The following is a 15,879-nucleotide window of genomic DNA, read 5'->3' as shown; positions in this document are numbered from 1 at the left end:
GGGTGGAGTCCAAAACCCTGTGGCTGGGAGTCAGAGCACATGACCAGAGCCGGGACCAGAGGAGGGAGCAGGTTGGGGTGGGGGATTGAGCACGGGGCCAGGGTCAGGGCTCAAAGTCCGTGGCCAGGGGATGGAGCCCACTGCCACACGGCTGGAGCCTGATGCCCGCCATGCCAGATCTGAAGCCCAAGCCCCATTACCTGCCTGTTCCTCCAGTATTTGTGGCTCCAGAGGGGGACAGGACCCAACCCCTACTGGCAGCCCTCCCCCACCCCGTCATCACCACCCAGGAGGCTGTGGTCACACGAAAAACCCCTGGTGGCCACATATGGCCACGGTGGCTACATTTGAGAAACGTTGCCCTTGAACACTTATGTTATAATTATAACTAAATCACATTACAAATCCCTCAAAGATCGCTTTTAAGGCACACGTGCTTACCCACCACATGTGGAGACACTGTTGAACAAAGGACAAGTGACCATACAGGGTTTGACTGCTGAGAACTTTGCTTTGAAAATAAGAATTAGCTCAGTATTCTAAACTGTAGATGCAGAAGGAACTAAGTTTAGGTAGCAGAGGGAGATAGAGTAGAAAAATAATTCAGAGCAGGAGTACAGTGTATAAAAGGTTTACTATTCCATTCATTCTTCTCACATATCTTTTGCATATGCTTTTCTTAGAAAAATCAAGAAGTTGCAGGGATAAAAGTGCTTTTCAAATTAAATTTCCACCAAGCCTAGTACAGTTTGGGTTAGAACCAAAACTATGTAAACATGGCACCTTTCTGATCCAGAGATCTACACCCTATTTAGTAAAATACCATCTTACTTTAGGGGCCAGATTGTGATCCCCTTTCCCTTCCTGAGAAATACCCAACTCCACAAGCAGTTCCACTGACTTCAATGTAATATTCAATATGAGTAAGGGGGATCACAATCTGGCCCTTACTAACCTAGGAGGGTTTATATTGCTCTTTACTCCTGTTAGCGTTAATCCATTCTAGCACTTGACAGCTCTTTGGTGAGAGAGACAAGGTAGATGAGCCAGTATCTTTTATTTGACCAATTTCTGTCTGAGAGAGCATAGAAAGATGCAGAGCTAAACAAACTAATAGAGAACAAATCTATTGTACTACTGGTCTACACTACCGCTTAAGTCAATGTAACTTACATCTCTCAGGGTTATGAAAACGACACCCTCCTTGAGCAACGCAAGTTACATCGACTTGAAGTGCTGTCAACACCATGCTATGTCAGTGGGAGATGCTCTCTCATCATCATAGCTTCCAGCTCACACGGAGATGGGGTAATTATGCCGACAGGGGAGCACTCTCCCATCGCCATAGCACATCTTCACCAGACATGATGCAGCTGCACTAATGTAGCGCAGTAGTATAGACTTGCCCTTAGATACTTATGTGGTCTAAAGAAAAAGGAAAAAATCATAAATTCCACTATAAAGTGAGAGCAACCCCTCTGGCAACAAAAACAGCCCCACGTATAAAACAAAACTCCATCTCAAGGAGATACAGCAACTGTATTAAATATAACTGGAAGGTATGAATGTACTAAATGACTACATGTAGTGCAAGTGACAGCAGAGGGCTGGTGTAACATCTGTGTGTCATTGAACATCGGAGTAAATAGTCTTTCTGTTGCAGATGTAACCAGTTAGTTGTTCTAACACGCATTTTTACATCTCAAGACAAAATTCCATATGGCTAGCTAACAATCTCAAAGGAAGATGAGCAGTTACTCCTTACTTTGGAAAATGTGTGAGGATTAGTGTTCGTTTCTCTTGAGGAAGCTTGTCTTTTTCCTGTCTAGCCTGCTCCAGGAGTTGCCGTCTCATAACAGTAAAGACAGAGCGTAGCAGAGTTCTCCCAAAAACCTGTGTGGTTTCATATCGAGGTAGACTGTCACAGAACTGGGGAACATTGCAGTAACACAGCCACCTGCAGCAAAAAAGCCAGATAATTACCTCCACCTGGGAATCACTAGCAACAAAAGATTAAATGACTATACAAATCCAGGTTAGGTCCCTTGCACATATAGCAAAGTAGCACTTGCATGGTCTGCCATTTCTCTGAAAATTGGGTAACTCCTTTCATGATCTTCCCAAACTCTCTCTAACCTTCAGACCCTGTAAAACACTCTTGCTGCTGAATGAGGGAGCATATCAGACATACCCTATCATAGCATATGTGCAGGGGGGATGTCATTTTTGTATTAGGACTGACCAAATCTATCTAAACTTTCCATCCCTCCCTTTCTCCAAGTCACTTTCTCTCACTAAATCTCATCCTATTATTCTCCTTTTTTCCATTAACTTACAAGAGAGTCATTCCATAAAGAGTTTTGTTATACCCTATTAGCAGACCAATATAAAAATACAGCATTTTGTGTTACATCTCTTCAGGGGATGGATTGTGGCACTGAAGGGGTTAAGCAGCAGTAAAGCTGACTATGCAGAGCAGTGTAACAGTTAACTTTATAATCAAGATTTAAGTTTGATGTCCCCTCATTTACACACACTAATGTGTGTCATCACAGATGGGGGAATAAGGACTACCAATATGGTGGTCTATTATGGTATCAATGATTCTTGTTTACTTGGGAGTATTAATATTTTATCTGAACACTTTTTGCCTTTCCTCTTTAATACAGCTGATGGAATTGAAGATTTGTAAAAGTGAGAAAATTAAGATGATCAGTGTAAGGATGGAGAGCTCTGTTGATCTTGAACTGCAGTCCCTTCTAGCCCCCTCCTTGGAGCATTTGTTATTATAGAAAACTAAGTAGCACCTCTGCTGTTAATCCAAAAAGCAACTATACTACTTTTTAAGAAAAATAAGTTTACTGAAATTTAAATATAATTAGTTTTTTCCAATAAGCCATTCTTTAGAAGTCTGATGGAATTAGTGAAAATATACACATGAATTTTCATTTTAAGGAATCTAATAATGCCAGGTAACCACAGTTGGCTCTCAGATCTTTAAAGATGGTATTACTTTTCATATTTCTCATACTTCATTTTGAAATGGAGGCTTTGAGATTTCTAAATTTTTAAAAAAGGTTTTTAAACAACAAGCTTCATGAACTGACAGGGCATGAAATGAAGCCTGACATTCCACTAAGCATCCAATCAGATTAAGAGTAATTATTAAATACAGCCCCAGTTCTGTAAATATATGTGACAGCATGGGCCTCTTATGATAGCATTGAAGTCAGTAGGTCTACAGGTAAAGACAATGGTTGTAAGAAATCTCTGCTGGTGCATCTAGCTACAGAACTAGGGCCTATATTCTGAAAGGGGAAACTGAAGCGAAGCATAGTTACCTTGTATAGTTCACTTTATAGCCAGCAATGTCTTCATTAGGAGATCTCAATCTTCGCTGCAAAGGTGTCTCCAGATGCCAGTAATTGATGCGGTTTAGAAACATTTTAGCCAGTTCAACTATCGTTTGCCTTTCCTTTGATGGTAGGTGGCTAAATTTGTACTGTACAAAATTATTCACTCCCTTAAACAGAGGGTAAAAGTGATGATTATTTAACAATTTAGGCATAATCTTTTTTCCTGTGAGCACTACTAGCTTTTATATATATAACAGAACTTGTATTACAACACAGAGAAAATACACATTGGGTCATTTGAAATATTTGCTCCTGCCACAGGTGTAACTGAAGTATTGATTCTGCTAAATGGAAAGTCATGCCTACTCAAGTGTGTTTGATTCTATTTCCCTCCAGCGACTGGCCTATAATAAGGGGTATAAACCGCTACATAAATCTCTTACTTCACATGATATAGAACTTTTATCGGGGAAAAGGTCATGCGCTTTTTCGCAGATGCCCCACATGTGCAGTTTTGTTGATGACCATGCTGTACTCTTTGTAAACTGACATTCACTTGTTAGAAATTAACTGCTCTGAGATTTAGGCCTGGGACTGAGAAAAGCATGTAACATACTAGCTAGGATGTTGCCATCTGAGAAGGAGTAGGTAGATGACCAACTGTGATTACTGTTACTGACTGGCCAGAACTGCATGCAAACTTAGCAGAACGCTTTGGCACAATCTGTCTGCCACTGAGTTGTCCACTCTCAGCCCATTTACTGTTTGCTTCAACGACCTGTTATGTCTTGTCCTTAGATTTTATATTCTTTGCGGCAAGGGCTGTTATTAACTATATGATTGTACTGCACCTAGCACAATAGAGCCTTGCCCTGGCTCAGGCCACTAAGTGTTATCACAATACAAATGTCAAATAATGGTAGTATGTATGTGTAACACTGTTTTCTGCTGGAAGGAATTCAGATCTGATTAAATATTTGTGGTTGTGTCACTATCTTGCGGCATTAGCCTGCAAAGAGTATATACATCAACGTGTTAGCTGATGTGGTGGAAGTCTGCATTTCAGAAACAAAGTCTCTGGGTTGTATCTTCCAATTCTGTATGTGTGCCACGTAGTCGTGGATTCATTAAACTCACAGGGTCAGATGAACCCAATCATTGGTGAGTCATACCAACACTTTCCTGTTTCTGCAAAATTTAAGTTTTCACTTAAGAAGAAAAGTTTCTATTCCTTATGATTGAAAAGACATCCTTTTACGGCAATCCATTTCAGTTCTGCATTCTGGTGTTAGCAGACAGACTAAAGCAATAGCTCTAGGAGAGATGTAAGCTTCCTGCAATCATCCCCATGAAAATGGTTTCAGAGATCAGCAGAGGGTAGAAACAACCCTTCCTTCCTCCTCCCCGTCTCTGCAGGAGGGAGCCAAACAAGGGGTCTGCCCTCATCCCAGTCATCCAATGGTAGCAAGGGAGGGTGAGACAGGCTCAGAATTCACACTCTGTTAGAGCTAAGCCACTCCCCTTGCCCCCAAGAGGGAAGAGAGGCACCAGTGGGAGCCTAAGTTCCCCCCTTCCCCTCCTCCTCACCCACATGGAGGGGAAAAGGGTGGCATGCATGTCCCCATCACTCCCAGACCCACTAATGACACACTTCACTCTCACTGCCAATGAGAATTAGTGCTGAAGACTACAGATGAAGATTTAAAGAGAAATATCGTTAACAATATTTAATTCCTGATCATGTAAACAAAAACTTCCAGATACTTTTGAATTGTGGGTGGAGCTTGGAGTACTTCTATCTTACTCCTGTTTATACACTGTGTTATTTCTTCTTGAATTGCCCATACTGTGTATGCACATCACTTCACTGCACTCTTTATATTACCTCTTTAATAAACACTCAATTAAAGATAATTAAATGTGTCATTAAAATAAACTGCCACAATTTTACTCTTACAAACAAAAAATAGCACTGCTGCCTTAGCAAATTTAATGTATAATTTAGATTGTTTTATTTTATAGCAATCCAGAATTTACCAGAAAATATTGTTCATTTGACATGAAATGCTTTCCGAATAAACCGTAAAGAGAATTACTCCCTCATATCAATCTGTTGAGATTTCTTAACCCAATCATCCAAAAGGAAAACTTAAAATGCTTTACTACTAGAAAAAGAAGCTCTGTACAAAATGTGCATTTTAGGGATTAGGAGTATATAACATTACGTACACTAATTATTTTTTGAAACAAGAAATTTAGTACATAACATTATGTATACTCTAATTATTCCTAAAAACAAGGAATGCTGCTGTGAAGAGTGTTCTTTTACTGAGTTATGATAAGCTAAACTCAAAGAAACATTCACACAGTATGCCAGTTTAAAATAGGCCATTTAATAAAAGAGTATACTTCCCATTAAGCTACAGATTGCTTGAAAGATATTCAGGCCCTGATTCAGCACAATATTCAAGCAGTCTCACTGAAGTTAACAGAACTGCTCCTGTGTTTGCAGATAAGCACATGCTTATGCATCTTGCTGAATCAAAATCTCAGTTTCTGTGTATGTTATCTATCTACATATGTATTCAAAAAGGCATCAACTACTGTTGGTTTTCTTTCAGTTGTTTCTGCTTTGTAATGCTGGGGTGAAATCTTGGCCCCACTGAAGTCAGTGGCAAAACTCCCATTGGATTTCAATAGTGCCAGGATTTCACCCCAGTGCTATATTTCTCAACTTCAATTGAGGCTTTGCCAAGTGTACCAAAATAAACAAAGATTAGACATGACATACATGAAAAAGGTACTTTAAGGCCACATCTACACTACCCGCCAGACCGGCGGATAGTAATCAATCAATCTATCGGGGACCGATTTATCACATCCTGTCTAGATGCAATAAATCGATCCCTGAATTGACACCCCTACTCCACCTTGGCAGGAGGAGTAAGCCGAGTCGACGGGAGTGCTGTGGCAGTCAACTTGCCACCTTGAAGATGGCCAGGTAAGTCGAACTAAGCCCTCGTCCAGACTAACCCACGGCATCGGTGGGTTAAAATCGATTGCTCGGGGATCGATATATCGCGTCTAGTCTGGACGCGGTGTATCGATCCCCGAGCGCGCTTACATCGATTCCGGAACTCCATCAATCCGAACGGAGTTCCGGAATCGACACAGAGAGCCGCGGACATCGATGCGGCGCCGTCCAGACTGGTGAGTACCTCGATTTTAGAAATTCGACTTCAGCTACGTTATTCTCGTAGCTGAAGTTGCGTATCTAAAATCGATTTTAATTCCTAGTCTGGACGTGGCCATAGATAGCTGAAGCATAAGATAGCATAGCTGAAGTTGCGTATCTAGATCGATCCTCCCCCCTCCAGTGTAGACCAGCCCTAAGAAAGTCTACTATTTAAACCACAGCTGCTGACTTTAATTTTTTTCGGTGAATGCTCCACCACCACTTCACCTCGAAGCCCTGCCACTACTCTGCCCCTTCCCCCAAGGCCTCAGCCTCACTCCACCTCTTGCCATCTCTGCTCCACCCCTTCCCTGAACCATGTCCTCACTCTGCCTCATCCAAACCATCCACCCCCAGTCTTTATTCAGGCCTAATTTGATGGTATCTAGTTTGCAAATTCATAAAGACTGGGAGTGGATGCGTCACTACAAAAAGTAATTTTCCCTCTGCTGATACTCACACCTTCTTGTCAACTGTTGGAAATGGCCGACATCCACCTTGATTGCATTGGCCTCATTAGAGCCACAGAAGTAATTTTCCCGCTTTTGATATTCATCCCTTCTTGTCAACTGTTGAGAATAGGCCACTTCTACCTTAATTGAATTGGCCTCATTAGCAATTACCCCCGCTTGGTAAGGCAACCCCCATCTTTTCATGTGCTGTATATATATACACTGCTTGTTGTATTTTTCACTCCATGCTTCTGATGAAGTGGGTTTTGGCCCACGAAAGCTTATACTCAAATAAATGTGTTAGTCTCTAAGGTGCCACAAGAGAGGCCTCGCTGTTTTTGCTGATGTAGACTAACACGGCTACCACTCTGGAAAATAATTCAATAACTGAATCACAGTGCCCTTCCCAGGGGCTGGAGAGGAAATCATCTTCACGCAAACCTCAGATTCACCTTTGTTCAAAATGATACAGGGAACTAATATTCACACATTGCCCAAATCCACTCATATGGACTGCAGCAGGGTCCTTGTTCACAGAAATTATCATGTTCTGTTTTACCTGTTCAATACTGGGCTTCTCGAAGGGGGGGCTTTCCAAAGACCCTTCTACCACAGGTTTTCCCATCTGTAAGATGCATTTTCGCAAAAGCTATCAAAAAACAAAATTTTATTTTTAAATGGTTAACATCTTTATATAAACATTTGACAGTCAATGAAATTTGTACTGGTACAACATAATTATTATTATTATTGAAATATTTGCTAGTATATGTAATAAATTAAGTTTACAGCTAAATTAACTTCAGAGTTAATTGCTTCACCCTCTGAAATGCACCAAGAAAGGCTGTTCTGACCATGTGTATACAGCTAAAGTAGCTTCATTGTCAACTGGCTCTTCTTCTGACTTGTAATTAAGGAAGATGCTGTTGATGGCTGGAAAGAAAATACATACCAAATGGGTGCTGACTTGGGACCAGACTCTGAAATCACTGGGAAGACTTCAGAAGTTAGGTACTGTGCAACATAAGGGTAGCAGAATCTAGTCCAAAATTAAAAACCTTATTACTATCTTGGAAAAAGGAGAGCTTAACCTACAAATTGTCTAGGTCAATACAAATATAATGGTCCATTAGGACAATAAAATTAATGTAAGTACAAAAGAATGAAAGATATGACAAGATGCTACATGTGTATCTAAAGTTGCAGAAATACAATTGCATGATGTTGCATTTTGAGAAACATCTTCATCTTACCTTGAACAGGTAGAAGTAAACTTGTTTTGTATCTGCATCTTCTTCTTTGTGGACACAGGTGAAGAGATATTCCACATCCAACACTATCCCCAACAGCCTATTCATTTCTTCTTCAGACACGTTCTCCAAGTGAGAAACATGAGCAGCTAAACAAAATAAAAATCCAAAAATTGTGGAAAAAAGCTAGCTGGTAGGACGGCACTCTATGGTCAATAAGACATAATTTCAAAGACAACACAAAGGATGAACCTTGCAACCATGACCACCATTACCACTTAAACAGCACCTTTCATCAGAAGAACCTCAAGGCACAGGCTCCATATGGACAATTTTTATAACAGTTTACAGATGATACACTACGGCACAGAGATAAGTGACTTGTACAAACTCACACAAGGCTGTGGCCATGCTGAGAACAGAACCCACAAATCCTGTCTGCTACTGACTTACTCTACCAGCAGATTGTGCTTCCACTATTTATGTCACCCACACTAACACAGCTTAGTGCTCTTTCTCTCTTTAGTGTCTAGGTTATGTAAAGAGATTATGAGTATGCTACTGCCTCCAACCTAGCAGATCTGGTCTTGGAGCCAAGCAGTAGGTGTGGCTCATTATTTTTAACTCAGAGATCCCAGGTTCAATCCCCACAGTGGCAATTAAACCAGCAATGAGAGAAAAATTCCTGCTCACAAATGAAAATTTCTTGCTTAAACTAGGCACTGGTAAGTATGTTTCATGACTACTTATACAGTATCAAGTTCCAATGATTCACAGTGTGGGTCACATTTACAATGCTCCTCCTGCTGCATGTTCTACATGCCCTTCCAAGCAGAAGCTTTAGGGAAGTGTTTTTCAAATACAGGGCCAGATTTACAAAAGCCAGCCTTTCCTTTTAGCACCTGTAAAATGCAAGCATAATTTTGCACTTGCGGTTTTTTTTGGGGGGGGGGGGTTTGAGGCTGCAGTTTTGTAGGTGCAAAGAGGGAAATCCACTGAAAGGTGGTCTCAAAAGTTGGCCTCAAAAGCACCTCCAGGAAGACAGAGAAGTTAAACCTGAAGAAAAGAAAAAATTTTAGTTCACAAAAAACAGTAAAAACAGCAAAGAATCCTGTGGCACCTTATAGACTAACAGACGTTGTGGAGCATGAGCTTTCGAGGGTGAATACCCACTTCGTCAGATGCATACCTCTGACATGCATCTGATAAAGAGGGTATTCACCCACGAAAGCTCATGCTCCAAAACATCTGTTAGTCTATAAGGTGCCACAGGATTCTTTGCTGTTTTTACAGACCCAGACTAACACGGCTACACCTCTGATACTTGAAAAAATGGTAAGTGGTCTTAACTGGCTCTAAACCAAGAGTCCCTCCTCAACCCTCCCCACAACTAGCGCAATGTCTTCTACAGGTCTCTCCTAGCCTAGAAACTAGCTAGAGTCTTCAGGGTTATATCCATGATAAAGACCTGAAAGATGCATTTTCAGTTAACAAAAGACAAAACAATGATAAGCATGATAAAAGCCAGTAACTTCCATTCCATTAGATTAGTAAAATTAATCCAGAAAGACTGAAGAGATTTAAATTACTGAAGTTTCAAGTGGCCTATCCCTCAAATCTTCTCACTTATTTCTAGACACATGATGAAAGAAAGCTCAAAAACAATCCAGTGACTTCTGGACTGGACTGGTTCCCCAGTGTTTAATGGTTTCCCCTCCCCTTTTATCAAAAATGATCTTTTGACAAAACATGAAGCGAACAGACTCCTGAAACATGCCAAACTGTCTGCACGACTACAACTGCCTTTGTAGTCATCTCCTCAAAGGAGACTGTTCACATATTATATCATTCTAAATATTCAGTCTGCCCTTCACCAGTAATGTTAATTCTGGACTTTTATTTTTGTGAAAAAAGGAAATTTACTATTTGTTAAGGCATGCCAATGTGACTGGCATTGTACTAGTCAAAGGAAATTGCAGTCCCTGCTCTGAGGAGCTTAAAACTTGAGAGCCCAATACTGCAAAAAAACTTAAGCACCTCAGTAATTCTACTCACTGAAGTAGTCCCACTGAACTCCATGGCATAACCCACATGCATAAGCACTTGCAGGATCGGGACCATTTGCACCTCTTCCCATGCAATGCTTTAACATAGTATTCTTTAGAAGTGGAAAAAAACAGATTTAAAAGTTTTAACAAAATAAACGTTAAACCTCTTAATATGAAGAAATTTGCTGTAAAATTATTTATCTTATCCTAGGAGTGAAATATGGTTAGGACTGAGAAGGTATTTCCATCATACACTCCTGTTCTCAAGCACTTATGATTTCAAAGGAGGAAATGCCCTTTGGATTGAAATTCCTTATTTTTTGTCAGCTCAGAGGTGATGTTTTGTTTTGGAAAGTTTAATCAGTTCTTTGCAAATCCATTGACTTCAGTGGATTTGTATAGATGCAACTGAAAGCAGACTCTGGTGCAAGATATTTAAGAGCACATCCACTCCTTTCTCCTTAAACGAGTGTCTGCAATATGATCTCTTATGTCCCTAACATTCTCCAGCTGATAGTGAGATAATTATCATACACTATCTTCTTTAATTTAAAATATTTTGAGTTCCAGGCAGAGTAAAATGATTCCAATTTTGTCCTCCAACAAGATATGAAAGATTAATACTTCCAGCTATCAGTTCTGATTTTGCTAAAGTAATGAATTTTCACATCTAGATCAGCAGCACATTAAAAATTGATGGCATTGTAAAAAACACATACACACACACGCGTACCTTGGAACCAACCAACAACTGGAGAGTATCAGCATTACAAGCCAGCTACATCCATTTCCTGTACAACTGCTATCACCATCGTATATATTATCTTGACTTGTGTGTGGTCATACGTCAACACAGAGTCGAACTAACCGCCATGTGGTGAACCCAATAGCAAAGTGCTTCAAACGTATGAACAGTTTGTGTTTACCACAGATTGTCATTTCCGCATTATTGGTGTGAATACTTTTCTAAATCATTATATGAGCCTAGTGGACTGTTTAAAATTATGTTTTGGTCGCCCACCTCTAAAGGGCAAATACAAAAGCCCATCTATACAGAAATGCTTCCTTCCCTTCACTAGTACCAAATATGGAGTAACTCTGGGTATGTCTACACTACGGGATTATTCTGATTTTATATAAACCAGTTTTTTAAAACAGATTGTATAAAGTTGAGTGCACGCGACCACACTAAGCACATTATTTCGGCGGTGTGCGTCCATGTACCAAGGCTAGCGTCAATTTCCGGAGCGTTGCACTGTGGGTAGCTATCCCATAGCTATCCCATAGTTCCCGCAGTCTCCCCCGCCCATTGGAATTCTGGGTTGAGATCCCAGTGCAAAAACAGTGTTGCGGGTGATTCTGGGTAAATGTCATCAATCAATCCTTCCTCCGTGATAGCAACAGCAGACAATCATTTGCGCCCTTTGGCCCTGGATTGCCCTGGCAGACGCCATAGGATGGCAACCATGTAGCCCGTTTAGCCTTTTGTCACTGTCACCGTATGTGTACTGGATGCTGCTGACAGATGCGGTACTGCAGTGCTACACAGCAGCATTCATTTGCCTCTGCAAGGTAGCAGAGACGGTTACCAGCTATAACACCATCTGCAACTGGAAATTGGCGATGATGTTTATCAGTCATTTTGCACCATTTGCAATCGGAAATTGGTGATGACGGTTATCAGTCCTTTTGTACCATCTGCTGCTGTCATGGATGCTCCTGGCTGGCCTCGCTGAGGTCAGCTGGGGGTGCATGGACAAAAATGGGAATGACTCCCCTGGTCATTCCCTTCTTTATGCTTTGTCTAAAAATAGAGTCAGTCCTGCCTAGAATATTGGGCAAGTGTACTAGAGAACCAGAGAGCACAGCCACTCTGGGTCAGAGCCCCAGAGATCCCACAGAAATGATAATGCCATTCTAGGAGGTGCCCATGCAACAACCCCACCCATTGCTTCCCTCCTTCCCCAACCCTCCTGGGCTACCGTGGCAATGCCCCCTCCCATTTGTGTGATGAAGTAATAAAGAATGCAGGAATAAGAAACACTGACTTTTTAGTGAGATAAAATGAGGGGGAGGCAGCCTCCCGCTGCTGTGATAGTCCAGGCAGTACAGATTCTTTATTAGACATGAAAGGGGGGGGCTGATGCAGCACAGCCCCCCAGTTGCTATGATGAGGACGTCTTTCAATCCTTTTGCACCATCTGCCAGGAATGACCAGAAGTCATTCCCACTGTTGCCCAGGCGCCCCCGGCCGACCTCACCGAGGCCAGCCAGGAGCACTCACGGGATGATGAGGACGGTTTCCCACCATTTTGTACCATCTGCCATCAAGAAAGGAAGGGAAGGGGATGCTGCTGTTCAGCGCTGCAGCACCGCGTCTACTAGCAGCATGCAGTAGACATACGGTGACATTGAAAAAAGGTGAGAAATGATTTTTTTCCCTTTTCTTTCACGGGCGAGGAGGGAAGGGCAAGATATACCCTGAACCACCCGGGACAATGTTATTGATCCTTCAGGCATTGGGAACTCAGCCAAGAATGCAAATGCTTTTCAGAGACTGCGGGGACTGTGGGACAGCTGGAATCCTCAGTCCCCCCTCCCTCCCTCCATGAGCGTCCATTCGATTCTTTGGCTTTCCGTTACGCTTGTCATGCAGCACTGTGTTGAGTCCCTGCTGTGACCTCTGTCTGGAGATTTTTTCAAATGCTTTGGCATTTCATCTTCTGGAACGGAGCTCTGATAGAACAGATTTGTCTCCCCATAAAGCGATCAGATCCAGTATCTCCCATACAGTCCGTGCTGATCAGCACTCCACGCTAGGCAAACAGGAAATGAAATTCAAAAGTTCACGGGGCTTTTCCTGTCTGCCTGGCCAATGCATCCGAGTTCAGATGGCTTTTCAGAGCGGTCACAATGGTGCACTGTGGGATACCGCCCGGAGGCCAATACCGTTGAATTGCGGCCATGCTAACCCTAATCCAACATGGCAATACTGATTTCAGCGCTACTCCCCTCGTCGGGGAGGAGTACAGAAATCAGTTTTAAGAGTCCTTTAAATTGATATAAAGGGCTTTGTTGTGTGGACAGGTGCAGCATTAAATCGGTTTAATGCTGCTAAATTCGGTATAAACACGTAGTGTAGACCAGGCCTCTGACCCAGAGCAGTGTAATCCCCATCAGTTGCACTATCCAATCAGTACCAGCAAGAAGGCAATTCTCCACAGGAGCGTCACTGCTTACATCCTTCTGCAGCAGCCAGTGCTGACTAACCCACAAACATCAGTTGCCATAAAGGAGAGAGTCTACCAGCCAAGCAAGATGCATCAGGGAACTGTGACTATCCCCACATAGTAAAAAGATAACACTCATGCATAATACAGTAATTTGGTTCACAAGTGGCTAGATCAAAAGATTGAGTTGAGGACCCCAATGGAGAAAACCAAATTATTCCAGATTCAGTGTGTTCTTAATTAAAAACAACTGCAGCTGTTCTGATGCTGCAGAGAGTCTGTTTTGTAAGGAATATACCACAGTAGCATTTAGAAGAAGTGCCTAGCATAACATAAGCACTTTTTATCTACAGCCTCAGAGAAGTTCTAAATGTTGTATTTAATAGAGGGTTCAGTATTATTAATTGTTATTATTACTGAGAAAACAGAACAAATGAATTGTCTAACCAGGATCCCAATTTGTTACTCTCTAGCCTTTTAATATACCCAAAAATAAATCACAGGCACTCACACGCAATAAAATATACAAAGCAGGGCTTCAGACATTACAGATTCTTCCAATAAATTTCCCACTTTAACTCTATGTGTACTTGACAAATTAAAATCTAAGAATCTGATTCTCCTCTCACTTACAATTGGTTTCACACCAGTGTGACTCACTTGATTTCAGTGGAATTACACCTGATTTACACTGGTGTACGTGAGAAGGGTCTTTTAAATGAAGAAAGCTTTAGCAATCATTTCTGTCTCTATCACCCTAAAAAGAGCAATACACTCAAGCTCCTAGGCATGAATACAAACACAATGCCTATAGCAACTTGACAGAAACTGGAAATGCTTTCTTCAGCAATCTAACAGAAAAGAAATATGCATCAATATCGTAAGAATGCCTAGTAGCAAAACCAGAGGTGGTGATGAAAGCTACTCTGACTTTCCTGTGGTCGACGAGCAGAACTGTTATTTGTTTCAGAATGTCCACACAGGCGTTTGCACCAATTTAACTAAATCAGTTTAAAGTCAAGCCTTGTTATTTCAGTGTAAATCAGTATGTGGATTGTTGTATTAATTTATATGGAATAAATGGGCTAAAGGTGTTAACACAACCCACTCACTGTCCAACATTAAACAGCACTAAACGGGGTTCAGAATTTGGTATATCGAGAGCTCTGCCTTCTTAGTACCATGACAAACACATCGTTAAGGATTATTTTAACCTTTTACTACAGATAAAGAAAGAAGAAAAACAGTTAAAGCATTTAAAATGTGCAGTATTAAATATGGCTTTAATTTTAACAACATACTTTGTTGCCTTTCCCTTTAGCTGGAGAGAATCTTAAAAAGAAAAAAAAAACCTATTTGGCAGTCTCTGTTAGATGATATTAAAGATGGTGGTAACTGTCTTTTGGGGGAAAAAGTAGTAGTTAATTCAGACGAGTTGGAGCCATTGCTGCTGTCGTTAAAGACCAATCCCGTTTCATCTCAGGTGGCATTTTGGGATTCAGCTGGAGCTGACAGGGGTAATTAGGTCATCTGACTCCCTCTCTCCGGCCTGATCTGGTCAAGTCATCGCTTAGGATTAGGACAAAGAAGGTCCAGGAGATGGCGGGGCATGGCAGACCTGATAGTGAAGCTCACTCCAATAGCCATTGTCTGTTTTTCTCATTCCCCCCACCCCCAGTCTCTTTCTTTAAGGGTCTACAAAGAGAGAGACAGGTGAAATAGCCCATCTCCTCTTTATTTTATCCACCTATTAGGCCTAATATCCGGAACACCAATCTTCTCCGGTTCTACATCTTCTGTTTTTAGCAAGCATGATTTTAACACAGTTCTTGAACCATATCATTAGGCCCTTTTGTTTAGACTAATTTAGTCTGTTTGGTTCTATTGCACCTGTTTATAATATGCACTATCATAGGCGCCGACTTCCACTCCACCCGGTGGGTGCTCAACCTCTCCCCCGACCCCTGGCCTCGCTGCTGGCCTGCCTCTTCCAGCCCCTACACTGCCCTAGCCCCACCCCTATTCACCCCTTCCCAAAAATCCCTGCCCCACCCTGCCTTTTTCCACCCCATTCCACCCCCTTCCTGCCCTCATTCCATCCCATTCCCCAAGTCCCCGCCCCTGCCCTGACTCTTCTCCGCCTCCTCCCCTGAGCACGCCACATGCCCGTTCCTCCCCCACCCTCCTGGAAAGTCCTAAGCACTGCCAAACAACTGTTAGGCAGTGGGGCGGTGGGAAGCGCTGGGAGATGTGGGAACGCGGTACGCTGGGCGGGGGGCAGAAGGAGGCGAGAAGGGGGGGCTGCCGA

At 42.0% G+C, this 15,879-nt stretch overlaps 1 protein-coding gene across 6 annotated transcripts in view; it reads right to left on the bottom strand.

Moving 5' to 3' along the window:
- KAT2B (lysine acetyltransferase 2B) overlaps positions 1–15,879 on the bottom strand; it is a 69,100-nt gene that overhangs the window by 34,257 nt on the left and 18,964 nt on the right. For all 6 annotated transcript variants that reach the window (XM_030550941.1, XM_030550939.1, XM_030550940.1 and 3 more), the window contains exons 3-6: positions 8,297–8,442; positions 7,603–7,692; positions 3,342–3,523; positions 1,766–1,957 (exon numbers count right to left, since the gene is read on the bottom strand). In XM_030550941.1, coding sequence (XP_030406801.1) covers positions 1,766–1,957; positions 3,342–3,523; positions 7,603–7,692; positions 8,297–8,401 — 569 coding nt within the window. In that variant the 5' untranslated portion in view covers positions 8,402–8,442. The remainder of the gene's footprint in view (positions 1–1,765; positions 1,958–3,341; positions 3,524–7,602; positions 7,693–8,296; positions 8,443–15,879) is intronic.

The sequence above is a fragment of the Gopherus evgoodei genome, chromosome 2 (genome assembly GCF_007399415.2).
Source record: "Gopherus evgoodei ecotype Sinaloan lineage chromosome 2, rGopEvg1_v1.p, whole genome shotgun sequence".
NCBI lineage: Eukaryota > Metazoa > Chordata > Testudines > Testudinidae > Gopherus > Gopherus evgoodei.
This window is presented reverse-complemented; position numbering and strand designations above follow the sequence as displayed.